The following is a 25,452-nucleotide window of genomic DNA, read 5'->3' as shown; positions in this document are numbered from 1 at the left end:
GCATACACACAACAGCAACAACGACGACACAAACTCAACAGCAGCGTCTCATCAAATAGAGATATGTACGCACGCTATTAGAAACTAGTTAGACCAAATCATCCCTTCGTTATTTTCCATTTCCATTCCAGAACAATTCAACATCTGATATCGTTCTAATTACAAGCGTGTCTACAAATTCAACATACTAAAAACGTCAATTTAAATATAATATATATGTAACTCAAGACCCATAACTCTACCCTGTGGAACTCGAAATGAAAACAATTGCATTTTTTTACAATTGAAACTTGATTAATACGAATAAAAGGAATGATTTGTATTTTTAGGGAGGTAGAGAGGTACGAGGATGATTTAAATTTTGTTTAAATTGATAATTGCGCGATTCGTGCGCGATGCAAAGCGAACAGAGAGAATTGGTTCAGGAAATGGAATCTCGCTTTGATAATAACAACAATGAGAGAGAGATATTTAAATCTATTTACAGTGTGCACATATAACATCGAGAGTACGCCCATAGCAAATATACTGTTTATACAACACTACGCATGTGTTTTATTTGCTAATGGATCTGTGTTAACTAGATGATGTTTTTCTAAATTTCAGATATAGATTAGACTGTAAATACAAAATTAATAGTTCAAAATAATTTGAAACATATATGGAAAGACAAATTGTGTAAAATTTAAATATAAACAAAGGTCAGTTACTTGTGTTTGAGACTTGTCAATTTTGATTGACGGTTTTTACGTCTTTCGTAATATTTTTTGTAGATGGATCATCCAGAAAAATACACTAAATTAAAAAATGTTGAATGATTATAGATATACGTAAATATCTATCAAATATTAAAATAAAGGAAACAATTAAATCAACAATTAATTGTAAATTTACAAAGATTTTTCTACAAAAAACATACAAATGTGTGTGTTTGTATGTGTATGCGGCGCAGATCACGTACACAACACTAAGCGATATAGTAAGTAGTAGAGAAAAAAAAAACGAGCTCTCAGTAGATTCGCACCGAAAACTTGTTTAGCACGCTAAGTCGTAGCCGGTAATTAATATTAATAATGCCGACCGGCTTCTTGTTTTTCCTCCCGTGTATATATATAAATACACGAATGGAAAAATCCTGGCCCGTTTCGTAATCGAAGGTTGAGTCACCACCGTTCCAAGCTAGAAAATGCAGACACGAGATAAAATGAAGAGATGGACAGGAAGAGGGTCGTTTTTTTTTCTAAATAGGTAGATACGATTTCCGGTGATTCCATTATCCTGATTATGCCGATTGTTTTTGAGATTTAGGGTGGATGATATAGGAGATGTAGGCAGGAAGTGTGGATTCCCTTTATTATTTTCGTTTTTGACTAAATACGCAGATACGATTCGTGTACAGATTTCCGGTTTTCGTGAATCATGTGTGTGCGGCGGCGGCGGCGGTGGTCCGGACGATTCGATTGCAACGCGCAGCGCGTGCAAACAACAAAGGACGCAACAGTCTCCTCCGCTCGTCCTGCCCGGCGCAGATGAGCAGAGTACACGTAGTGCAACGCGAGGTGCGGTGTTCACTGTTGTTGTTATTATTGTTGTACACTTATTATTGCGACTGCCGCTGTTGTTGTTTGCTTGTTGCTCCTCAGCGAGAGGGTTTGTTCGTTCGAATCTCGGATGATTGGATCGAAGAAGCTCAGGTGGTCTACTACAACGGAAAGAATAAGAAGTATTATTGGTGCTGGTGTAATGTTGATAGTGTTGATGAAATTGTTAGCAGCAAACGCGCACTGTAGCTGCGCAGCACAAGTACATTACAGGTGCACGAGTCTCATGTGACACGCATTAGGGTCCCGGGTCCGGGGAAGACCTAGACCTCCTCCAGCAGTGTGGAGTGCGACGCGGCGTAGCGACGCTACAGTTTCCTGGTGTGCACAACAACAACAACAACGACAGCACGTAGAAAGCGGTGCCGGAAAACCGGAACGACACTCCCACAATCCAAAGTTTGTCGGTCGGTCGGTCGGTATCGGCACGAGGTGACGGCTGAGGTGGAGGAGGAGGAGAGAGAGGACGAAAACAACACAAAAGAATGGATAGGGCGTGAATCGGGGTTACGTCAGCGCGACAAGCGCACTTGCCATTGGTCGATACGGTATTGTAACACGTGATGTGCGGAGACCGCGACCGGGTTTCATCTGAACTGGTGGAAAAACGCAGCTAGAGAAGCAGCAGCAGCAGCGTCGCTGCCACCGCCGCCGCCGATCCTCCTTCCTCTCTCTGCAACGGACGGACGGACGACGCGCGTGAACCTCGGGACCCAAAAATAAATTTCCTAAAAGTATAAGTACAAATAAAAAAAAGAAACAGACAGTCTCTGATATAGGTGGTGCAGAAAGAGAATACGTACACAAGTTGGTTTGTTTGTTTGTTCGGTTTCTGTCGTTTTTTGAAAAAAAATTGAGTTGACCGCCGCCCGGAGGACGACTCCGGTGGAGGAGAGTGTCGCGGTGGTGCTGTGCTGGTGGTGGCGCGCGCGAGGTCGGAGCTCGTATGGAAACCTCCTAGGAGAAGACGTACCACCTCCTTCCACAGGATTCAATCGCAAAGACGTCGCCAGAAGACGTCATCGTCATCATCATCATCGACCAAACACCAGAATTCGAGTGAGTACACTAAACTACGTAAGAAGACACCTAGTGATCGTCGTTACACGTATCAGGGGAATTCCCCGTTGACAACGACAACGTCTCACTCTCTGTATCCATCTTTCCTTTCCACCAGGTGGAAGGACACCGTCTCCTTTTCCTTCTTCGTTTTTTTTTTGCAATAGTCCTCCACCTTCTCCTCCTCCTCTCTTGGCTTGGCAACGGTGCCGTTGTACGGTCAATGCAGCCAGGTGGCCGGGTTGTACACGCGGTTCCCATTTTTGGGATGGAGGAAAATCGCCCCTATTCCGTCTCTGCGTTAGGTCTATCGCGTGGGTCACGGCCCACGACCGCAGCCGACGGAGCACGAGGTAACACGTGTTTTTGGGGTACATGCACCGTGTGCCACGTGTAGTGGGGCGCGGCGTGTACCCGCGATTTCTTCTTGCACATATAACTCTTCTTCTTATTACTTCTTGTATTTATTGACACCTAATGCTGTTGCTGCTGCTTCTGCTACTGCTTCCAAATATTCCAACCTAGAGATTCGTATTTCATCCAATACAAATCCAATTGGAATCTTCTGAAACGTCACAAATCATCAATTTAAACTAATTTTCTCTACTGCAACCAACAACAAAATTCAACCGTTCAACAACAACAACAACAACAATCGTAAAATTAGAAACATTCAACAAAACCCATTGTGATATTGAAAATCAAATCGATGATTTCACCGCTAACGTTTTTCTTCACTTTTAAACGTCATCCATAGAATAGTTTACGTATGTTGTAACGTACAGTCAGTCAGTCTTAGTCATCACATATTCAATAAAAACTTTAAAATTTTATCAATGTAATAATATTGCAATTTGTAATTTTATATTTCTTTTTAAAATGTAAAGAAATCAATTAAAATCGAAAGAAAACATTGTAAAAGTGATCGTACAGACAATTTATACTTTGCTTTCATTTGCATATAAAGGCTAGGTAAAAAGTGTCTTACTTTTTATAGAAATACGTACGAAAATTTAATTGTTTCAATTTCAACTGTAACACTAATTAATTCCTATCAATTGTAAAGAATCATACGTAAACCGTTTATTTTTTAAACATTAGTTTTCTTTTAAAAAAAAAAGTGTTTAAATTTTTATCAAACAATTACAATTATTCTAAAAAAAACTGTAATTTTAAGCTTAATTTTAAGTCTGTGAAATTGATACTCTTTGAAAATCAAATGTGTCAAAATTTGATAAGCAAATTTAAAAGTATGATGAAACAAACATTATACAAGCACATGTTTTTACCCCTACAATCTCTGCTTTTATCCCAATATTTTAACATTACTCTATCGTTTATAATTTTTTCATAAAATTCATGAAAATGACCAAGATTATATTTGCATATGATTCCTTATTATCCTTTCTTTCATTAACTTATTCAAAATTTATAGTAATTTTTTTAGTTTTCGAAAATGTAACAATACTTTTTGATGATGATCATAGCTTTCATTAACGAATTAAAAAAATCTGAAAAAAATGATTGTACGTGCACTTGATTCCCTATATAATCGCGACATTCCATCACATTTAGTCTAAAGTCCATACATTTCAAGAAATTCACTAAAGAGACATTGAAACATTAATTGTTTCCAATTTGGCAAAACAACAGTTCTTTCTCTTTTTCCTCTCCACTTTTTTTTTGCATAACTCAGATATATAAAGGCCTAGATAAACAGCTCAACACGCGACCTTACTCAACTCCGTGGAGCCGGAGGCGCGATCCAAGCCGCAGCGTGTATACTTACGTACGTACTACACCACCTTATACGTGGCCGAAAAACAAGAAACCGAGCGGCGGCGGCAGCAGCAAAACCATCGACTAAAAAACAACAAAAATAACTGGAAATTTTCGCATTTCATTACATAATAGCTCCTCTAAAAACCCGAGAACCGTAGACACATTTGCACACTTACAAAACACACACACACAAAGTATAAATCGGTATCGGAATTTTAGACTTTGGAAAGTCGATATCTAAATATAATTACCGAACACACACACGCACCTACGAAATAACGAAAACGAAAAAAAAAACAGCAACCTATACGTGTAATAATAATGATCATCGAAAATGTTGCAGCTACTTTTTTTTCTTTTCCTTCATTTTGGCGGACGCGCGCGTTTATTGAGGCCAAAAATGAGCAAAAACCGGTTCGCGAAATAAACAATTATCCGTCGTTATTGCCCAACCCTTCCTTCCTTCCTTTCTTCCTCTTTCTCTCCTTATTTTTAGTTGGATAATCTACACATTAATTAGCAATTACTGCAACCGTGTGCCTCACAGAACGATGATGCACGCCAACTATTGAACAATCGACAATTCAAAACGTTTAAGCTGTTAATTAACTATTCGCAATTTGCTTCATGAAACGTTTCAAAACTATACAAGTGAAAACAATGCCATTCCAAACTTTAATAGACACACTCTCTTTTTTTTTTGTTAAATGTATCTCAATCTGATTATAAAAAAAAATTAAACACTTTCACGATTTTTCTTGCCTATAGTCACACAAAAACAAATGATGTAACAGATACTTAACATTATGTAAACTATCATAGATCTTCGCTCGTCCCTCAAAATCAATATTTTTATCAACGAAAAGAAAACTAGTTTTTTTTTCTTCTTCCACTTTTCTTGGTTTATACAGTTTTCAAAGTTCCATAATTGAACGCAACCACAAAATGATGAAACAGTTGCTTGAAATTGTGCAATCATCACTTCTCACTTCATTCATTATTCTTTTTTTTTTCAATTAATTTTCAACGAACTTAAAAATTTGAAATTTTTGTTTCAAACATGAAATTTTCTCTTATGGTTACAATTTTGATGATCGAATCTTGTTTCTACTTACTAAATTTTATGTACTTTTTATTAAAAATTTTCATTAACAGTTTTTCATTTAAAAAAATTAAATAAAAACAAACATCGCTTGAAAATCAAGTTGTTATCAATGTTTTCAAACAAATTACGCGAAAAATACAAACGTTTAGTTTTCAATTGCTTATTCAAGTTTTAACAATTAGTCTTATTTTAATAGTAACAATATTTCCCGTTGTGAAAAAGAGAGATAAAATTGTGATGAAATTATCAAAGGAAAATAAAGTTTTACCAAAAACAAAAACAAATCCAATAACGCACAACAAAAATTCAGACACAAATTGTGAATCGAAGCAATGGGAAACGGGGCATTCTTTGCAGCGGAAGTGAGATAAATAAAAGTTCGATGCAAGAAGGGAAACAAGCCGAGAATTCCAAATGATTACAGTCAATCGAAATGTGGCGCAAAAACGTAATAATAAATGAATAGAAAGAAAGACACAACACACAAAAAAAAAACGTGATTACGCAATTCCTAATGGGAAATTGATGTTCGCACATCCGCATACAATTCAAAAACAAAAACAAAATATCAAATAAAACGGTACAATGATACGAACAAACTTTTTGTTGTTTTTTTGCCGAACAAAATAAGATTCGGTATTCGAACGAAAACAAATGGAAAAGTTGAAAAACAAACGAAAATAACCAACCAATTTCTAATATCTAACAAATTCCGAAAGCGTTCCCAAAGAGTGCGTTGACTCAAGGAGAGGAAGTCGTGAAGATGGAAAGAAATGTAGTACAAGGGTCTCTGTGTCGTCTCATATTTTTGTTTTGTTTTATACGTGCGGTGTTTTTTTCTCTCTCTCTCTTATTCTTGTTCGTTAAAACTCAGGTCACATGCTTCTAAGGTTTTCTATATATTTTTTCTTTCTTTCTTCGTCGTCGTCGGTTTCTTCTCCTCGTTCATGTTCCGTTGTTTCCCGTTTATTCGTCTTCGTCTTTCAACCTATGTTGGTGGAGGAGGATGAGTTATACGGAAAGATACCGATCTCTCAGAGACCGAAACTACAATTTAGAAATCACGTAAGGGACTTCGGACCCGAGAGACCGAGCAGAGAGAGAGAGGAAAGGCCCATGTTCTGGTTGTAAAGTGCAAGCGCGTGATTAGAATCGCCTCAATTCACCAGCACTTCCGGTCTGCACGACGCGTCAGTTCGTGTCAGTTCTGCGCGCTCAAAACGAAACAGATTTCGGACTATTACAAACAAACGAATAAAAGAAACACACAAAAAAGCGCAACTCTTTGGCGGTGGAGGAGGAGGATCGCATTCACGCGGCACCGCTCTTTTGTTTTTAGAGATTGTTGACCTCCTATGATGGAGTAATTTCAATTTTTACATCTGGATTACGAAACAAGGAAGAGAGAAAAAGGAAATGTCAACAAGTGGAAGAAAAAAATAAAATACGATGATGATGATGACATGAGTTAAAGGAAATATTCACAGGCGAAACAGATGGACGTGAAAACAGTTTTCTGTTACAAAACGAAAAAAAAATCGTGAATCTGCTCCGATTATCGAAAATATCATTACTTGCTGTTGTCCATATATATCTTAATGACTCTTTGTTTCCTCTAATATTTGCATGCAATTTGAAAAAAATATATTCTAATAATTTATTCATAATCATTGCGAGTTTATAAACTGATTCCGCGCATTGAATTAAAGTATCCAACTAGAATGGGCCTTCTTTCTTTCAGGACTCGTCATTTTGCTGTTTGCCCATCGAAACGAACGAGCATATTATTAGTCTGTAAATTGAAACACTACAGCATTATTCATTATTATTATTAAAGATATCATATTAGTATTTTCTCATTGTTGATGATTAGAATGTACGAATTTTGAAATTTATTACACACAATTTACTTAGATATTTAGTGAACTTAATTAAATAATGAAGTATAAACAATGTAATAGGGATGGATCTAAAATTTCAAATCACGAGTTTGTTAATATTCTTAAAGCAATCTATCGAAAATTAAGTTTAAAGGAAAGTCAACTAATAGGAATGTACGGATGCACCTGTGCACTTGGCAGAGGACAGCAGACAGACAGCACACGTTTTAACCACCTGAAGAATGAGAAATAGGTAATATATCCACTTTAATCTTGGTACAATCCCAAGAAACCTAATCCTAGTCTCACAGATTGAGAAATCATGCGATCGATGGAATCGTGTTTTCCGAGCCCAAAACCAATGCAATTAATTGCGTAAACAAGAAACACACGTCTAATGCCGACGCCTTTAGGTGCCTTTTCGTGCGTCCCTAACTAAGAGTAAGGGTAAATACCGCTCGGGACGTAGGACAAAGGAAAGTAAACAAGCTGCTATCAACATGAATGAAACTGGTGAATTTTGAATTAGAAATGTATAGAATTGAAATGTTACTATTTTTTTGCAATAAATTGAAAAATTACAATTTTGTTCTTCTGTTTCGATTTGTAGACGTACAGCAAAATGAGTTTGGACACGCTGCTGGAGGCGGCCAAGTTCATCGAAATGGAGGAGGAGAAAAAGAGGAAGGCGACAACGCAGCCGCCGCCACCTCCACCGCCGCAGACTCGGATCATGCCGACACCGATGCCGCCCACGTTGCCGCTGACGCCGCCGCCACCGCCTCTGCATCAACAGCAGCAGCAGCAGCAACATCAACCACCCCCGCCCGCCGCCCTTGCGATCCAACAAAACAGCTCGGTTTCCGCGCCAGCGCAGCTCCAGCTGATCGCCGCAGCCACCGTCGAACAGCAGCAACATCAGCTGCAGCAGGTGACCTCATCCACGATGGAGGTCGGTGGAGGCGGAGGAGGAGTGCAACCCATCCACGTGCAACCGGTCATCATTCACAACAGCTTCGACATACTCAACACCGTGCTGCTCGACGAGTCGGGAAAACCGAACAGGAAACCGCCGCCGATGGCATTCAGGTCGGGAATGCGCGAGGTGCACAACAAGCTGGAGAAGCACCGACGCGCCCATCTGAAGGAGTGCTTCGACGAACTCAAGAAGCAGCTTCCGGTCACGCAGGAAGTGAAGAAGACGAGCAACCTGAACATCCTGCATTCGGCGATCGACACCATCCAGCTGCTGCAGCGGAAGGAGCGAGAGCACGAGGACGAGATGGAGAGGTTGGCCAAGGAGAAGATCGCCCTTCAGCAGAAACTCGCCAACTTGAAGGTAACAAAAAAAAAAATCAACAAAAATTATACGGAAATAATGTTTAAATAATTGTGCATTATTCTCAGAAGGACTATTCCCTTCACGATGTCGAATTCACGTCGCATCTGCAGGACGCGGAATTGCCGAACACGATACACCTGAACGAGATAGAGATGGTGACCGAAGCGAAGCACATAACGAACGACGTCCACCAGATTACGAAAAGTATTACCTTGCCAGTGAACGCGGCGGCGGTGTCGTCCACCGCGTTGCCCCTGCTTAACGGGACACGGGATTCGCACCCCGCCCACGTCCAGACGACCGCCCTCTCCGTCGTCCCCTTGAGCTACAAGATGAATCAAAGTGTGGTCGTGCAGAAGGTCTTCGTGCCCAAGAGCGTCATGGTCTCCGCCAATCAGCCGATGACCCATTTCATTCCCATGTCGCAACCGCTCGGAGGAAAAGTAATGCCTCTGGTCAACGCTCAGTACGTGGTGAAACCGATGGTCGTCGTGACCACGCCCTCGAGGCCGAGCTAACTAAAGTCCAAACCCCTCCACCACCCCCATCATCTTCCCAAAACAACCGCCCCCCACCTTCTTGTACATTGCATGTATATAATAATAATATAATCCTCCACAACAAAAAAAAAACAATACATGGAAACGACGGCAGAAACCACAATCGATCCGCGCTGGACACAAACTGGATCCAAATTTTTTTTTCTAGTCATAAACACATTTTTTTTTAATTAACTTATTATTATAATATATATAAAGACGACGATGAAACTTACACACGAAACACACACAACAAACACACACATAAAACACGAGAAATGACGAGGAACGAAAAAGCAATAATTTTCTACTAGTAATAATTTTAAAAATTAATAATAAATAGAATCAATCCAGTTTGATCCAAACGCATTTGCAAGGAGAGCAGAAAAACAAAAACAAATTTAAAAAAAAACAGAAAATCATACTTCCGTTTAATCGACAACTTTTCCTTTCTTCTTTAATTAATCAATCAATTAATTACACAGACACACAAAACAGAAACTTATAAATATATATATATATTTGATGATATCAAAAAAAATACGAAAAAAAAAAGCAACAAAAACGAAAGAGAGAAAGCATTATTTATCCAAAACAAAAAAAAAATATAGTATATATATATTTATTAATTACGTAAATAATTATTATTTTTACCATTTAATTATTTCTTTATTGGGAACAACGTGATAGTCTGAATGCAGACACAAAAAAAAAATTAATAAACAAAAAATTATATATGTTATTTAAGGAATCTAAGGTAAAGCAAATATATACACAAAAAAACAAAACAACAATAAATAACATTGAATCGGATCTCTAGATTTAGACGAGTTTACATAATAAGTGAGAGAAGAGGAGATGGCTGGGAGATGCAAAGAGCGGACGCACAACATGATGATGATAACTACTATTAATATTTATTGAAACAAATGAAGAACGACACGCCCATCCATCTCTTCTTTACTTCTTCTCTCTCTCTCTCTTCTACAGAAAACAAAAGAAAAATACGCAAATTTGAAGAATTCTTTCGGTAAAGTGAAAAAAGAAAACTCTTGCAATAATTATTTATTACGTCTCTCCACCGCCCATATTATTATTATTATTATCTGTATGTTATTATTATTATTATTTTTTATTGTACATAAAAAAAAAGTTATATCCATACGCGCACGTTTCTTTTTCTCTTTATTTTTAATATATATATAATATATATTCTGACAAACTGTTTCATTTTTGTTATTTTCTTTTATAATATATACATTATATATTCCCCCCACCTCTTTTATATATATATATACATATGTACTACCCGCTAATTTCATTCTAACTATAATTACGATTATTATTTTTCCCCATTTGTTTTTTTTTGTAAGTAGAAGAGACAAACGAGAATCAACAACAACAAAAAAAATCACTAAAGTGACTTTGTACATATGAAAAGATACTGTAGATTTACTAGAAACGACAAAACAAACAAAAAAAAGGTCTATATATATATATGAAATATATATATATATGTTATATTTTATTTTAAAAATTGTCATATGAGAATCTAAGAAATAAATCTTTGAAAAATTTTGAACAAATTTCATTCCTTTCCTCATCAAGAAAAAAACAACATTACTTTGCAGAGATTATCAAAAGAATTTGAATGAAGAACAAAGATTCATATTAATTGAAGGATCATCAAGGAGTTAAGGGTTTTAGAAAAATGATCATTTGTATCTAAAAGAAAATAAGTATAATTTAATAACTTTTGGTCATAATTTAAGATTAACTAATCGCACAAAACACATAATCTCTGCTTGTGAATTTGTAAAGTTCATCAACGAATTAGATATTTCAGACAAAGAGTTTGAGAACATGCAAATATTATGTCTACAAAAAAAAAAACAATAAAATCATAAATTAAGACAACAAATCATAGCACAAACAGTCGACTTGCACTCATCACTACAAAAAATAAAAGCTAGAGTATTGTCGTCATCATCTGCTTAGATTGGAAACGTAGATGTGTTTTAGCTCCGTTTTGTGTTGGTTCTCAAAGAGGGCGGCCCGATTTTGACCCTCGCCCTTCTTCACCCAATGACCGTAAACGCGGAAAGCGCAACCATCGATCATCTACAAAAAAACAACAACAACCACATCGAGAAATGCTCAAAAATGAAACACAAGAAAATGATTGAATACTTTTCTGAGAACCCGAATCCTGTAAGGATCGACTTTGGCCACGGTCAGACTCAACGGTTCCGGGGTGAATCGCAGCCGGCTGAGCCGCACCATGCATCTTACCACGAGGATGGCCCTCTGGAACTTTTGCCTAGCATCGAATTTCCTTTGTTGCAATTTCTGCAAAAATAAATCCATCCAATTACGCACGGAAAGCAGCAAGCAAGATGATAATCAAACCCATTCTTGTTAAAAAGAAAACGAACACACGATAACCGCAAGCCGCCGTTAATGGTAACAATTAAAGGGAATCGGAGGAAAAGGTGAAAAGCGTTAAAAGGCACAATCTTATTTGACTTTTACCATGGCGATCTCCGAGATTCGGCTGTATCTGCAACTGTTTCTTCGAAGCGAGTGCTTCAGAGGCGCAATGTCTTGGTCCCAAAGTGGCTATAAATACGTTCACAAGTCACATCTCGCGATTATTTATATATAAATGTGTGTGTGTACATACAAACTACTCGAAAGGTATTTAAAACTTACCACGCTCTGGAAGAACGGATGATCGAGAGCGTCGGAGATGGAAATCCTCTTGGAAGGATCCACCACCAGCAACCTTCTGATCAGATCCTTGGGCGGTTCAGTCACATCCGCCCATTCCGGCGACGAAAACGAGTACTTCCCTTCCATGATATTCCGCAGCATAATCATTTGCTTCCGGTTCCAAAATGGAGGACATCCGACCAATCTGCAAACGATCGCTGCAGAAACTCGGACAATTTCAATCGTTTACTCATTACTTACAACGTGTACATGATGACTCCGCACGCCCATCTTAAAGAAACCAATCAATTCTTGTAATTAATTGAAATATTAGCAACTCACATATCGACCTCGGAAGAATAACCGGGAGCATCGTCATACATGTTACATTTCAGCGTTTCCGGCGCCAAATATCCTGGAGTTCCGCATAAATCCTGCAGTTTCTCACCATCGATCAATTTCTTGGCAAATCCGAAATCCGTGATCTTCACATTAAGATTATCATCTAGTAAAATGTTCTCCGGCTTTAAATCGCGATGCACCACGCCTTTGGAATGCACGTATTGCACACCCTCCAAAATCTATTACAAATTAACAATTATCAATTACCATCAATGAACTCAAATTCTATTTTTAATCAACCTGTCTCATTATGTATCTGGTTTTCTTCTCGGAGAGAGTGACGACGTTGGTGAGGTAATCGAACAATTCGCCGTTCTTGCAAATCTCGAACACGAGAAATATGAAGGTGGAGGATTGAAAAACATCTTGCAGTTCGACTGAAAAAATCGAATGAGATTTAGATATTTCAAATCGTTGATGATCACGTATTTACTAATGTACTGATGTCCTGCGACGTGCCTCAAGATTTGCACTTCTTGTATTGTGGCCTCTTGCGCGGACAATCCTCCGCTACCTTCCGCCGATTCATTACTCAAGTCTATAATCTTCGCCGCGTATTCGTATCCGGATTCTTTCTCGATGCATCTTCTCACTGTCGAACTGATCCCTCTGAAACAACATTCAATCAATCGGTTATTTAATAAGAACTAATTTTAAGGATTTAAGTAAATTATGTAAACGCGTCAAATAATTTAGAGTTAAATGTGTCTAGTAAGTCATGATTACAATGAACGTCTGTAATTGGTTGTTATGAACAAATGAAAGCCCTTGACAGTCAAATCAATCCAATTGTTGAGACGCAATTGGTACGTACGTATTTAGCATCTGCGGGTTTTTGAAATGCTCTTGGAATGTTTGTAAAGTGTATTCGTTATAGGTTATGAAGTTACTCAGTCACCTTCCGAGGATCTCCTTCGGCTCGTACTTGGCGTAGAACTCTTTGGCTGCGTCCTTGTCGGGAAGACGATCTTCCTCCTCGTCTTTGGCCATCGATCGACGTGGAACAAAAAAGATAATTAATTAACGAACAACCCAACCAGAGGACGAGCACGAAACGATAAAAATAAATTGGAAAAAAAAATAACACGCGCAGACCGCGGCCAAAACAAGTTTACGCGCATGATGCGCTCAGCCACCGTATTTGCACGCATTGTAATAAAACAAACAAAAACAATGTTTCGTTGCTCTGGTTACCAGACTTCAGATAACTTGATTTTCCATCGAAAGCTGTCAATTTTGGATAAGGAAATAAATGATTGCAAATTTGTTCACCTCTAATAGTACATTACATTTATTTGCTCTGCGAGCGTGAGATAAGATAATATTGTTACATTTAATATTATTTTATAAATATGCTTTTTTAAGGGTGTTCGTTCCATCCACAATTAAAATTATTTCAATCAATTAACAAACAAACTTATTCATTAACGTAATTTGCGACATCTGTTGGTTAATCATTATTTACATACAATTGTATTGTTCTATATTAATGTTCACTCCATGAGTATCTCTTCGAAGCTGTTTTCGCTCTCCAAGAGCTGTCGCAGCTCCGACTCCAGATCGACCTCTTGCGCTTCCGGAGCATCGGGCTCAGGACCGACCACACCCAGAGCCTTCCTCACGCCGGCCACGGGGACGATGTCGCTGGGATTTAACCTCTTCGCGATGTCCGTCAGGTTCTCAGTAATCGTATCGGCGAGAGCGACCTCTTCCTCGCTGGGCCCGGAAAGAGCGGACAGATGCGCCGGAACGGTCTGCGACAAACGCTGATATTGGATCTTGTGCAGCTTATCCAAGAGCGAAGACATGTTGTTCAACTTCTCTTGAAGCTCCGCTTGCTCCTCGACCGACTTGATTTGATCCTTCATCGTGTCCAGGAATTTGACGTCGATGCCCAGATCCGAGAGCGAGCGCAACTCCTGCAGATCCACCTTGACCGCATCCGTGGGTTTCGTTTCGAGTATCGTCTTGACGGCGTCTTCCTCTTCGCGCATTTGCCTTTTATCGTCCAACACCTTGAAATAATAAATTAGAATGATCAAACAAGATCGTAATACAATTGATTGTTATACCTTTTTCGTTTTACTGTGCTCTCCTCCGGTCAACAAATCCAATAGACTGTCGACCATGTAAACTGTGTAATCGCAGTCCCTCGTAAAGTCGAGGATGCTCTCCGCGTATTGCACGGCAGAATCGGATCCGTAAGTCTGATAAACCAGATCGCTCTCCTCTTTCGTGAGATTCGCGAAGGCGGAATCGTAACTGGGAGCGTACGAACCGAACGCCCCGTAATACAGCGGCTTCACCGGTTTCACGATATTCCTCCTGTCCTCTCTGAAGCCTTGAAGTTGTCCAGTACCTTCGGTCACCTTCCCGGTGTGTTGTCCCAGAAGCACCGGTCTCTTCTTCGTACCCGGTATCACCCCATCACCACCAACGAGGATGTTCAGGTGAGTCGTTCCATCCTTATTCTGTCTCAAGAAACCCATGCTCGGTCCACCTCCTTTACGCTCTCCCAATTTAGCTTTCGCCTCTTTAGCAGCTTTCTGCGCGCTCGCCAATACATCTTCAGGCTCCATATCGTCGGGAATAGCTTCGAACTTCGTCGCCGGCATCCTCCGTTTCGACAGCGGCGAAAGGTACTCCTTGTCCGGCACCTTGAATTCCGCTCTGATTTCCGGCAGGATATCGAAACCCAACTCCTTGCTGCTCACCTCCGGCATGAACTGCAGAATCCAGCCGACCTTTTCCGGCAAAGCCAATTTAAGACCTGCGTGCAGCAGCTTTTTGCTGGCCTTGTAGTAAATGGTGTCCGCGTGATTGTATTTCATCGCGTTCGTGCACATCAGCTTGAAGTCCTCCATGAAATCCTGCAGATCCTTGTACTCGTTGTCGTCGATCTTCTGTCGCATCGTGCTCAGATCCATCGGGTTCGTGATGATCGCGCTGTAACCGGGCGCGATGTTATCCGTCACCGGCCACGCGAAGAACTGTTGCGGATCCTTCTTCTCGATGTTCTTGAGGACGTGCTCGAGCATCTTCTGCAGCACCGTCCTCTCCTGTATCTTACGGATCACGCACGTCCTAGGCTCACGGTACGGACTGCCCAGATTCGGCAGCTCCTCATTTTGGCTATCGTTCTCGTCCCTCATCGGCAACGTATCCATCATCTCCACCTCATGCTCGGATTCTTCGCGTTTCCTCTTCTTATCCTTGTGATGATGCTTGTGCTTCTTCTCCCTATCCTTACCCTTATCTTTCTTCTTTTTTTTCTTCTTGCTCTTCTTGTGGTGACTCCTAGAACCTTCTCCGTGCTCACCCACGTAATGTCCACCATATCCGAAATCTACAAACAAATATTCAAACATTAAACAATAAGAAAATTAGTTTTTAAGCAAAATCTCACCAGTGCTGTGTTCCGGGGTGTTCTGAGTACCAACTTTCAAGATGAGCTTCAACCCCGGTGGCTTCTCTGACTCACCACCCTCTCTATCCTTAGATTTATGCTTCTTGTGCTTTTTCGATGGACACGGCGTCTCCATACCAGTAGAAATATCCATACCAAAACAAAACTACAGCCAATTTCCCCAACAAATCGATAACACTTGAGCGATAAAAAAAAACAACAACAAAAGTTTTGGGGTTATCACTTCTGTAAGTTTTGTTTACGTCCGATGGCGGCTACCGAACCGCGCAGAAGAGGGCGCTCCTCAAAAAAAAATGGCGCTAAATTTAAAAACCGCGAATTATGCAACCCAAACGCAACAGGATTCTAACCTCAAAGTAAAAATGTTGTTGTTTGCTGCGACGCTCGCATTGAGCAGATTAGAACGTTTATTTATAAAATTGTTTTGATAGTAGTTGCGCGATCACGAATACGTTCAAACTAAAGGTCGCGCAGTGTTGGTTATGTTTGTAATTTAAAGTTGCAATTGAAGTTTTAAACTAATTTATAACAAAGGTAAATCTTCATTTGGGATTGATCATTTAAAGTTTATCGAGAGAAATGTTTGAAGACAACATATGGAATCATCGAATTTATTTGTTTGTTATTGAACAGGCTAATTGTGTTTATCTGTATGCGGCCTGTTGGTCTAGGGGTATGATTTTCGCTTCGGGTGCGAGAGGTCCCGGGTTCAAATCCCGGACAGGCCCACGAGGATAATCTTTTTTATTTATATTTTCTTAATTATTGGATCGATTTTTTCAAAGACGGATTCAGTGAATTAATTAATAATAATTATATTTTGGCTTAAACCTATTAAAATATATCTCTGTGCATTCGCTATAGGATAATAAATTAGAACCTTCCGCTTCGTTTCCTTCCGGTATACTTCGAGTCCGCTCTGGTCTCTTTTTCTTGTCGCCTCATGCGCGCCTTCTTCATCAGAATCCATTCACGCGAATGCTTCAGAGGTTTACCTTTGTTCTTCCTCGCCTGCTCTTTTCTGGCTGCATACGATACACCTGGAATAATTTAATTGTAAATCATCGCCCGAATTAAGGAATACGCATTTCATGTACCTCGAGAATCTTGGTCTGTGCCCAAAGCTTGTGGTAACGGCATGCTACCACCTGTCATCAGAACTAGGAAGAACTTCTTGGCTTTAGCCGAATTGGGATAATCTACTACCACGCCTCCGTAGAATCCGGCTTTCATCGCTTGCGCTGTAACCAGTTCCATTTGCTCGCTGTTCTCCGGATAAAACTGGAAGACTGCTCTCGCCGAGCGACTCTACAAAAAAATCACGAAATTAATTAATTTTGCTCTTTCAGATGAAAACCGCGTTGTTTACGAGCGCGCGAAGATGCTTCAGTGCGAAGGTGATTCCGCCCATGAAGAAGGCGGTGATAGTTTCAACCTCCAACGACATCTTCACCAACTTGGCACTAGAGAATTGGTTCTACAAGCATCACAATTTCGAAGACAACCACATGCTCATGCTGTGGGTGAACGAACCTTGCGTCGTGATCGGAAGACACCAAAACCCTTGGTGCGAAGCGAACGTATCCAAACTGCAAGACTTAGGTATACAGTTGGCAAGGAGGAACAGCGGAGGAGGCACCGTCTACCACGACAGTGGCAACCTGAACTTAACATTCTTCACGCCGTTTGACCATTACAATAGGAAAACCAACCTGGAAATAATATCCGCAGCAATATACAAGAGATTCGGCCTGGACGTGGAGATCAACTCCAGAGAAGATCTCACCTTAAGAAATTACAAAGTAAGTTCAAGCAAGGATGGAAATAACGAAACACGCTACAATATTGATTTGCAGATTTCGGGAACCGCCTCGAAACTGGCGAGGACGTGCGCCTACCACCATTGCACGTTACTGGTGAACGCGAACGTCGATCATTTGCGGAAATCGCTCAAACCGTCCGACTGGGAGATCAAAACCAAAGCCACGAAATCGGTGAAATCGAAGATCATCAATTTATCCGAAGAAAACCCGGACGTAAATGTGGAAGAACTATTAAAGACTGTAGGAATTCGTTATTTGAACCACAACAATGCGGCGCTTTTGAAAGCTGATACCGTGCATAAAATGAGCAACGTTAACAGCGAATTCTCCATAGCGAATCCGTCGTACGTATCGAACGAAATCAACTTTGATAGCGGAAAGTTTCATTTGGTGACGCCCAACGAACAGAACTTTCCCGGTTTGGAAGAGATGCGCTCCGAGTTCGCGGATTGGCCTTGGATTTACGAGAGAACGCCGGAATTCACCGTGACGAAGAACTTCAAGATCGAAGCGAAACTTAAACCGGAGTCGACGCATTCACCGGGAATCGTGTTCACCCAGAGCAGGACTTACGTTTTCCAGGTGAACGTGAAGGTGGAGAAAGGACGAGTTTCCGAAATCAACATCCAAGTGCCCAACAACTACTCGGGCATGGATCTGAACGAGAAGCTGGACACGCTTAAAGACGCGAGAGGCGTCAAGTACAGCGATTACCTTCTGGACTTCATCGAGAGGATATTCCGCGAGGACGATACGGACGACATCGAGATGGAAAAGCAGACGGCGTTTAAACGCAGTTAAACCGAATCTCCTTTAGCTTCGTTCATAGTGAAATTATTAATAAACTTACCAAACAGGCGTAAAGACTGCTGAAGAACTTGTACATCCTCTGGACTGGTTTGTGTGATGTTTTATCCGCATTGCAGAGCCACTGCAACGCCGATATACTCACGGCACCATCAAAACTTCCAGCTCTGAAAGGTACACCTTGTCCCATATCAGTCAGAGCCAAATCACCCTCTATCTCTCTCTCCACAGCGACATCTGCAAACACATCAATTCCACTTAACCCTATATTAAATTTCAATCAATTAAACAAATACCCAACATCGCACTGGATATATCCATGCCGACCCAGTAATGACCCTGATCCTCCAAAACGCTCCCGCTCAACCCAGAACCACAACCAATGTCCAACAGATAACAGGGAGTATCATCAGGCAACAAGAGCAGCTCAACTGCTCGCTCACTCATTTTAACCTGGATATCGATGATCCGAGAACTGTAACCAAACAAAATGAATAAACAATTAAACAAAAACAATTGAAATATCTTACTTTTGGGTATATTTACGAGCCTCATCGTCGTTGTAAAACTGAAAAAGAGAAATTTTAGGTTACATTCGATAAAAACTAAAGAAACGTGAATTAACTCACTATTTCAGGTGGGGCTAAATGCTCTGGCCTAGACATCTTCTCCTTAAGTAACTACTTAAAAATTCGTTAAGTAAATCGGCATACAATTCGATGACAGTAACCAAAACAAACCCACGTGCGTCTACTTTCCAACAGGTGAACCAACTTCTAAAAGCTCAAGACTCCATCAATTACACCTTAAAAGTACTGAATTAATTCGAGAAACATCATTTTATGAATTAAATATTTCGTTTACTTTCCGAGTGTTAAGAAAAATATAAGAATTGCATAGTTTTTGAGCGATTCATTGTCGCAGTTGTGTTGTTTGCGTGAGGTTGGCATGGATTTAGTGGAAAACTCCTAGCGACCGATTCAAAATCCAACTGTTGATCGGCCATCCTCGTTAGTTTTTTTTTTCTGTTCTGTGTATCTTTGCGTGTGTGTGTTTTAGAGCGAGGGAAGAGAGAGCATAGGAAAACACAAAGTTTTTTTCAACGAACGAAAAGTGATAGTGAATGGAGGAGGATTTGGCGGTAGTCTGTGAGGTTATGCAACGGAAAAGCAATTGAATCGTGATTTGCTGCATGCGTTTTCAGCGACGTCGCTAAAATGTATGTGGAGGATCTGAAGAAGGATTTCTACGAGTTCCTGGCTGGAAAGGTAACGTCTTCGAACCGAATCATCAACATCTCTTCACCATTGAAAACGATTCATCAATTTCAACCCCTCTAGCATCGATTATTGAAGATCCTTGTTGTTTAACAAAAGGATTACAAAAAAAAAAAACGTTGTTTGTTGCTATGGTAGCAATGGCAGCCTTGATGTTTTGGGTCTATTGTAATGAGTTTGGTTTCCTGGTTGTCTAAATTATGATAATTGTAATTGTTATTAACTACTTGATCAAAAGTATTTTATAGATTCAGGCTTTGAGAGAAGAATACATTTATTTTTTTAAACATCACTTGAAAGTGTCAATATTTACAATTTTTATAATTTAATATCAACTGATATTTATTTTGATTTGAATCTACACTATAGTAATACATGTTAATTGCTCAACTTTAGAATTTAGAGGTTTTATCTAATACACCTGATTTGCTGACATTTACATTAGTGTTAATGATGAATTGCAAATTGTCTTTTTCTATGGTAATTCACAACTCTTGTTTTATCACGTAAAATGTAAATCTACAGGTGTTTTCATTCATATTGTCTCTTTTTTTTTTTCAGAGGATATTTTTGATGGTAAATTATGACATAGACAGTATATGCGCGTGCAAGATACTGCAGTCTCTGCTCAAGTACAAGCATGTGGTGTACACGTTGGTGGTGGTCAAGGGAATCGAAGACCTGAAGACCGCATTCAACGAGAACTGCGAAGATGTCAAATACTTCATAATGATCAACTGCGGCGGAACGATCGACATCGTCGATTTATTGGAGCCCGAGGATGAGATCACCTTCTATATCTTGGACTCGCATCGACCCACCGATCTGTGCAACATCTACAGCAACGGGCAGATCCGACTGCTGTGGAATCCGGAGGACGACTGCGAAGTACCGGATTTCCATTCAGTGTTCAGAGAGGATGAGGTAAGAAGTCTACACAGGAATTTATGTGTTTAATAGCCCGGCGCATCCACATTTATTTATTTAGTCTGATGAAGACGAGGAAGATGATGATGAAGATAGCGAGGAGGGCAGATCGAAGCGGCGGAGATTGGGCGAAGAGGCTATAATGGCGAGGAGGGAGAGGAGACTGTGGGAGGATAACAGGAACCGGATAATGTTTGAGTATTCCCAATTCACGTTTTACGGAAAAGCGGTAGGAAATCATCACTTAAATAGTGTAAACAAACAGCAATAGATTTTCAATTTTTTTTGCAGAGCGCGTTGTTGATGTTCGACTTGGCTTGGAAATTGAATAAGGACGATAAGGATTTGTTGTGGCTGGCCATCGTTTCCTTGACGGAGCAAATGGTTTTCGGAAAGATTGAAAACACGCAATACGTTCTGGAGACGGGAAACCTTCAAGCGCACGCCAACAGATTGCAAAACAGGTATATAAGAAATCGATAAAATTCATCTTGAAATATTTAACTTAACTTACATTTATTAACACAGGACCAATGACACGGATGTCCACACTTCGCTGAAAATCACATTCGAAAAGGACCTGAGGTTAATACTTTACAGACATTGGACCGTTGAGTCGAGCCTCAAGCATTCCATGTTCACCGCATGCAAATTACGTTTGTGGTCGTTGAAAGGCGACAAAAAGCTGAACCAACTTTTGGCCGATATGGGGTAAGTTTTTTTTTTGTAAACGTAAATTTACAGTTTAATTATTTAAACGTTTTTTGCAATTAAGGTTGCCGTTGGCGCAAAGCAAGCAGAGCTACCGCTCGATGGATCTCCAGCTGCGCCAGGAATTCCAAGGATCCATCGAGAAACTTTCGGAGAAGTACGATCTTGATGGGATAGTTTACGCATCGTTCACGCTCCAGTACGGGTACAGGAATAAATTTTGCGCATCGGACATCGTCTTCGCGATGTTAGCAATTTTGGAATCCGCTGTAAGTTTGATGTTTGTATAATTTGAATATATACTAATAATATTTTTTAGAGCAAGGATAAGAGGCCGGAGGAGTGCTTCCACTCGTCGCTCGAGTGTCTTTCGCGGAGCAAGAGCAATCTCCTGTACGCGGGAATCGATCGGGCCAAGACGATCACGGTGAAGCTGTTCAAGACCGTGCAGAGCGCGCTCGACATGAAGCACATCGTCTCCGCCGGGCCCTTCGTCTACTACATAGTGCAGGAAGGTTGTTTGGATTGGTACATGTACTCGCAGCAGCACATCCTATCGCTGCTCGCCCAATTCATCCTGCGCGCCTACGTCTCGATGTCCAAAAACCGGAGAGCCGCAAGTCTACCGTTGATCGTGTCCGCGCCGCACGACATCGAAACCGGAATGTGCATTGTCCTGGGGATTCCACCGCTCTGCGAGAACTCCCCGAAAAAGTAATTATCTTCATCAAAAATTTCCAAACAAAATAATAATAATAATTCACTTGAATCACTAGTTTCTTCGGAAAAGCCTTCGAGCAAGCGGCGGAGCGAACGAACTGTGATACTGGATGCGATTTCTTCGATACAGCTTGTAAGTTAATATTACTTTTTTAAACAACGAAATACTAAATTTTTCTTATTGTTGCAGATTTCAAATTACACACGAAACACCGGACGAGGTTCTTCGACGCATTAACCACATTGCTAAGTTAATCTTCGATACATTTTCCGGACAAGCAAAGAGTGAGAGTGAAACCGAAACGTGCCTCAATACTTCTTATATGCAGTTAAGCCTTTCGTATTTATTTATTGATGAACTTTTCTTCGCCTATACACACACCTACATGCTAAGCAAACAAAACAAAAAGTGCCAAAATCGCAAATAATATCACCACATTATTATCACGTTTAATTGTAAATAATTCCATTTGAAAACCACTCGATTTATCTTTTCTTTTTAACACTTAAGATCAATTTTGTTATATTAATTAGGCAATATTATTGGAAACAACGCGTCTGTGCGGTCTTTGAACGAATTATTATGTTATTTTTTTTAATTTGTTTTTAGGAAATCTTTGTAAATAGTTTCTTTTATATATACACATATAAATAAATTTTTTAAATTAGCCGAATTGAAACTAAATTTATTTTTTTATTACCAATAATATTAAATTTCCTTCTCTCTCTTCCAATTTGTGTTTTGTTTTGTTTTTTTGCATTGGAGAAGAGTACACAAGAGATCACATTACAAATCTAAGGTCACATGATTATTTAACTTTAATTATTATTATTTCACCATGGTTACAAAATATGCCAACGAATAAAAGAGAACGAATCTAAATCTGGAGGCGTCTCCGATCGTCGCTATAGAAACAAAATAACGGGATCACTGCTATCTAAGTGTACGGGTAAGTGCCACGCGGTACTTGTCAAGTGATTACTTGGACTAGTCGATCGGGAATCGTTCGACGTCGAAGTCTATGAACTTGCAGTCGTTGCTCTCGAATTTTGCGATGAACTCCTCGACGCTGGCCGTCGTCAACTCGCAGTGCGGATCCATCAGGAAGTATCGTCTGTTGGGGATGTCCAGGCCGACGAGCAGAGGAACCACTTCGTCGACGTTCACCAGGTCTCTGATCAGGTCGTCCGTGTCCGAATCGGTGCCGATGTAGAACTGAAGGCATTCCTCCTCGGTGTTCGGAAAGTCGATGTTGCGCTGCTTGTAATACGATTCCGCCACGGGCAGAAGAACTGATTCCGCGAATTGAATGTCCGCCTCCTCCGGATCTAAAACAACGCAAAATGAAAGTTACAATTATGAGATTTCTATAGCAACTGTCGTTGGGAACAGAAAAATGCATTTTCAGATATTGCTTTCAGTAACCATGGAGATAGGAAACTTACCAACTAACAATATGATAGTCAAGTACTCGTGCATTTTGCTCATGAAGAGCCGTTCCGTGACGGTGTTCACGAGCCGCGGTTTCCATGGAAAGTTCTTGATGAAACAAAGAGCAAACGAATAAAAAAAAGAAGAGAAGACATTTTCCAATAGTAACAAAGAGGGCTTTTTTGAAACAAAACGCACTTGTGCCTGAGGGTCTTCGACGAGTTCCGTGCGGGCGTCCATTGTTATCAGATGTCCGTTTCTGTCCAGCAGGAGGAGGGTGGGAATGCCACGGATCCCGTAGAATTGAGCCAATTCCGTCCTGATGCCGGACTGCTGGAAGGGAACGGCGAGCCAAGGCATGTGCTCGATGTAGTTCGAATAGGAATCTGCAGATCTAAGCAGAAAAACATGCATTGAAAAGTGGAAAATGAAAAGAAAAAACATGTACGATATAAAATGCAGAGTACATTTCAGACGCAGCCGAGCGCGGAATATAATTAAATTCGCAACTTGAACGCGCATTCATATTTAAATGTTTCCGTTTACTCTTACACACTCTGTAAGTGGATTCTTTATTGCTCTGTCGCGTCGACTAACGACGCGCGACTGCCGTAATTAAGAATTCCGCTCTGAGACATTAGCAAGCATATCGTTAAATTTCATAGAAAAAAATGATGAATGTTTCAAGTGAATTAAACAAATTATACCAATTTCAATTTTCCGCCAAGATCTGGATTCTAGAGGCGCATCCGATGGAAACTATAAATCTCAAGAGACTGCTTCTTGAACGTGTTACAGCGCGATCGGTGATTTGTTTCCCCCACAAAGTGCCAATAAATTTCTATACCAATCGCGATTGCCTTGTTACCAAAGACATTTTCATCTATTAGTTTATATTTAAATTAGTTGTAAATTTGACTAGAAGCTAGAGAGTTTAGTTATATTTGGAACATTTTCAGATTTTCTTATATTTCTTGAAATCCACAAGTAGAACATTCATCAATGAGTAATGTAATTAAAGCTAAATGTTTAAGCTTTAAAATTCATATTTGTAACTTTATTAGATTTTCTGTAATAAGCTCTCAAAGGTGAAGAAACAAATTATGAAACCTCGAAAAAAGCTGAGTCTTTACGTTTTCTTATATTTCCCAAAATCCACAAGTAGAACATTCATCAATGAGTAATGTAATTAAAGTTAAATGTTTAAGCTCTAAAACGTGTACAAATTCATATTTGTAACTTTATTAGCTTTTCTGCAATAAGCTATCAAAGTTGAAGAAACGAATTATAAAAACCTCAGAAAAAGCTGTGTCTTTACGTTTTCTTATATTTCTCAAAATCCACAAGTAGAACATTCATCAACAAGTAATGCAATTAAAGCTAAATGTTTAAGCTTTAAAACGTGTACAAATTCATATTTGTAACTTTATTAACTTTTCAGCAATAAGCTGTCAAAGTTGAAGAAACGAATTATGAAACCTTGAAAAAAGCAGTGTCTTTACGTTTTCTTATATTTCTCAAAATCCACAAGTAGAACATTTATCAATGAGTAATGTAATTAAAGCTAAATGTTTAAGCTTTAAAACGTGTACAAATTCATATTTGTAACTTTATTAGCTTTTCTGCAATAAGCTGTCAAAGTTAAAGAAACGAATTATGAAACCTTAGAAAAAGCAGTGTTTTTACGTTTTCTAATATTTCTTAAAATCCACAAGTAGAACATTCATCAATGAGCAATGTAATTAAAGCTAAATGTTCAAGCTTTAAAACGTGTACAAATTTATATTTGTAACTTTATTAGCTTTTCTGCAATAAGCTGTCAAAGTTGAAGAATCGAATTATAAAAACCTCGAAAAAAGCAATGTCTTTACGTTTTCTTATATTTCTCAAAATCCACAAGTAGAAC

At 39.6% G+C, this 25,452-nt stretch overlaps 7 protein-coding genes and 1 non-coding gene across 11 annotated transcripts; 4 read left to right on the top strand and 4 right to left on the bottom strand.

Moving 5' to 3' along the window:
* Window positions 1-956: 956 nt before the first annotated feature.
* LOC108565581 (max-binding protein MNT-like) lies at window positions 957-9,401 on the top strand. Of its 2 annotated transcripts, none has more exons than XM_017925122.1 (3): window positions 957-2,660; window positions 8,038-8,766; window positions 8,835-9,401. In XM_017925122.1, the coding sequence occupies exons 2-3, from the start codon at window positions 8,050-8,052 to the stop codon at window positions 9,285-9,287; spliced, it is 1,170 nt and encodes a 389-aa protein (XP_017780611.1). In that variant the 5' UTR covers window positions 957-2,660; window positions 8,038-8,049; the 3' UTR covers window positions 9,288-9,401. The 2 variants fall into 2 exon arrangements, with proteins under 2 accessions (XP_017780611.1, XP_017780619.1); XM_017925130.1 differs by lacking the exon at window positions 957-2,660 and adding an exon at window positions 7,559-7,680.
* Window positions 9,402-11,026: 1,625 nt separating this feature from the next.
* Window positions 11,027-13,614, bottom strand: LOC108565553 (phosphorylase b kinase gamma catalytic chain, liver/testis isoform). 3 transcript variants are annotated; one of them, XM_017925085.1, is made up of 9 exons: window positions 13,321-13,613; window positions 12,856-13,031; window positions 12,663-12,799; window positions 12,363-12,601; window positions 12,282-12,311; window positions 12,021-12,225; window positions 11,841-11,927; window positions 11,499-11,657; window positions 11,027-11,429 (listed from the first exon to the last, which is right to left on the bottom strand). In XM_017925085.1, the coding sequence occupies exons 1-9, from the start codon at window positions 13,410-13,412 to the stop codon at window positions 11,295-11,297; spliced, it is 1,260 nt and encodes a 419-aa protein (XP_017780574.1). In that variant the 5' UTR covers window positions 13,413-13,613; the 3' UTR covers window positions 11,027-11,294. The 3 variants fall into 3 exon arrangements, with proteins under 3 accessions (XP_017780574.1, XP_017780580.1, XP_017780588.1); XM_017925091.1 differs by lacking the exon at window positions 13,321-13,613 and adding an exon at window positions 13,237-13,313; XM_017925099.1 differs by lacking the exon at window positions 11,841-11,927 and having other exon boundaries at window positions 13,321-13,614.
* A 290-nt stretch (window positions 13,615-13,904) lies between these two features.
* LOC108565537 (bromodomain-containing protein 7) lies at window positions 13,905-16,097 on the bottom strand. Its single transcript, XM_017925060.1, has 3 exons — window positions 15,829-16,097; window positions 14,495-15,768; window positions 13,905-14,437 (listed from the first exon to the last, which is right to left on the bottom strand). The coding sequence occupies exons 1-3, from the start codon at window positions 15,980-15,982 to the stop codon at window positions 13,916-13,918; spliced, it is 1,950 nt and encodes a 649-aa protein (XP_017780549.1). The 5' UTR covers window positions 15,983-16,097; the 3' UTR covers window positions 13,905-13,915.
* Window positions 16,098-16,213: 116 nt separating this feature from the next.
* LOC108565572 (lipoyltransferase 1, mitochondrial-like) lies at window positions 16,214-18,524 on the top strand. Its single transcript, XM_017925111.1, has 3 exons — window positions 16,214-16,383; window positions 17,199-17,651; window positions 17,706-18,524. Exons 2-3 carry the CDS (start codon window positions 17,199-17,201, stop codon window positions 18,471-18,473), a joined length of 1,221 nt encoding a protein of 406 aa, XP_017780600.1. The 5' UTR covers window positions 16,214-16,383; the 3' UTR covers window positions 18,474-18,524.
* Window positions 16,506-16,577, top strand: Trnap-cgg. The gene has a single exon. It is a non-coding gene; the product is annotated as a tRNA-Pro (tRNA).
* On the bottom strand, window positions 16,615-19,418 carry LOC108565597 (probable 18S rRNA (guanine-N(7))-methyltransferase). The gene is made up of 7 exons (XM_017925140.1): window positions 19,344-19,418; window positions 19,109-19,284; window positions 19,010-19,047; window positions 18,776-18,954; window positions 18,523-18,716; window positions 16,947-17,157; window positions 16,615-16,889 (listed from the first exon to the last, which is right to left on the bottom strand). Exons 2-7 carry the CDS (start codon window positions 19,142-19,144, stop codon window positions 16,723-16,725), a joined length of 825 nt encoding a protein of 274 aa, XP_017780629.1. The 5' UTR covers window positions 19,145-19,284; window positions 19,344-19,418; the 3' UTR covers window positions 16,615-16,722.
* An 84-nt stretch (window positions 19,419-19,502) lies between these two features.
* LOC108565544 (cell division control protein 45 homolog) lies at window positions 19,503-22,764 on the top strand. Its single transcript, XM_017925073.1, has 9 exons — window positions 19,503-19,747; window positions 20,318-20,680; window positions 20,745-20,912; window positions 20,975-21,147; window positions 21,212-21,394; window positions 21,459-21,663; window positions 21,714-22,108; window positions 22,171-22,247; window positions 22,305-22,764. The coding sequence occupies exons 1-9, from the start codon at window positions 19,697-19,699 to the stop codon at window positions 22,367-22,369; spliced, it is 1,680 nt and encodes a 559-aa protein (XP_017780562.1). The 5' UTR covers window positions 19,503-19,696; the 3' UTR covers window positions 22,370-22,764.
* A 97-nt stretch (window positions 22,765-22,861) lies between these two features.
* On the bottom strand, window positions 22,862-24,133 carry LOC108565529 (nucleoredoxin-like). Its single transcript, XM_017925047.1, has 4 exons — window positions 24,103-24,133; window positions 23,745-23,940; window positions 23,561-23,654; window positions 22,862-23,443 (listed from the first exon to the last, which is right to left on the bottom strand). The coding sequence occupies exons 2-4, from the start codon at window positions 23,904-23,906 to the stop codon at window positions 23,103-23,105; spliced, it is 597 nt and encodes a 198-aa protein (XP_017780536.1). The 5' UTR covers window positions 23,907-23,940; window positions 24,103-24,133; the 3' UTR covers window positions 22,862-23,102.
* Window positions 24,134-25,452: the final 1,319 nt, after the last annotated feature.

The sequence above is a fragment of the Nicrophorus vespilloides genome, unplaced genomic scaffold (assembly GCF_001412225.1).
Source record: "Nicrophorus vespilloides isolate i.1.1-1 unplaced genomic scaffold, Nicve_v1.0, whole genome shotgun sequence".
In the NCBI taxonomy this organism is placed as follows: Eukaryota; Metazoa; Arthropoda; class Insecta; order Coleoptera; family Silphidae; genus Nicrophorus; species Nicrophorus vespilloides.
This window is presented reverse-complemented; position numbering and strand designations above follow the sequence as displayed.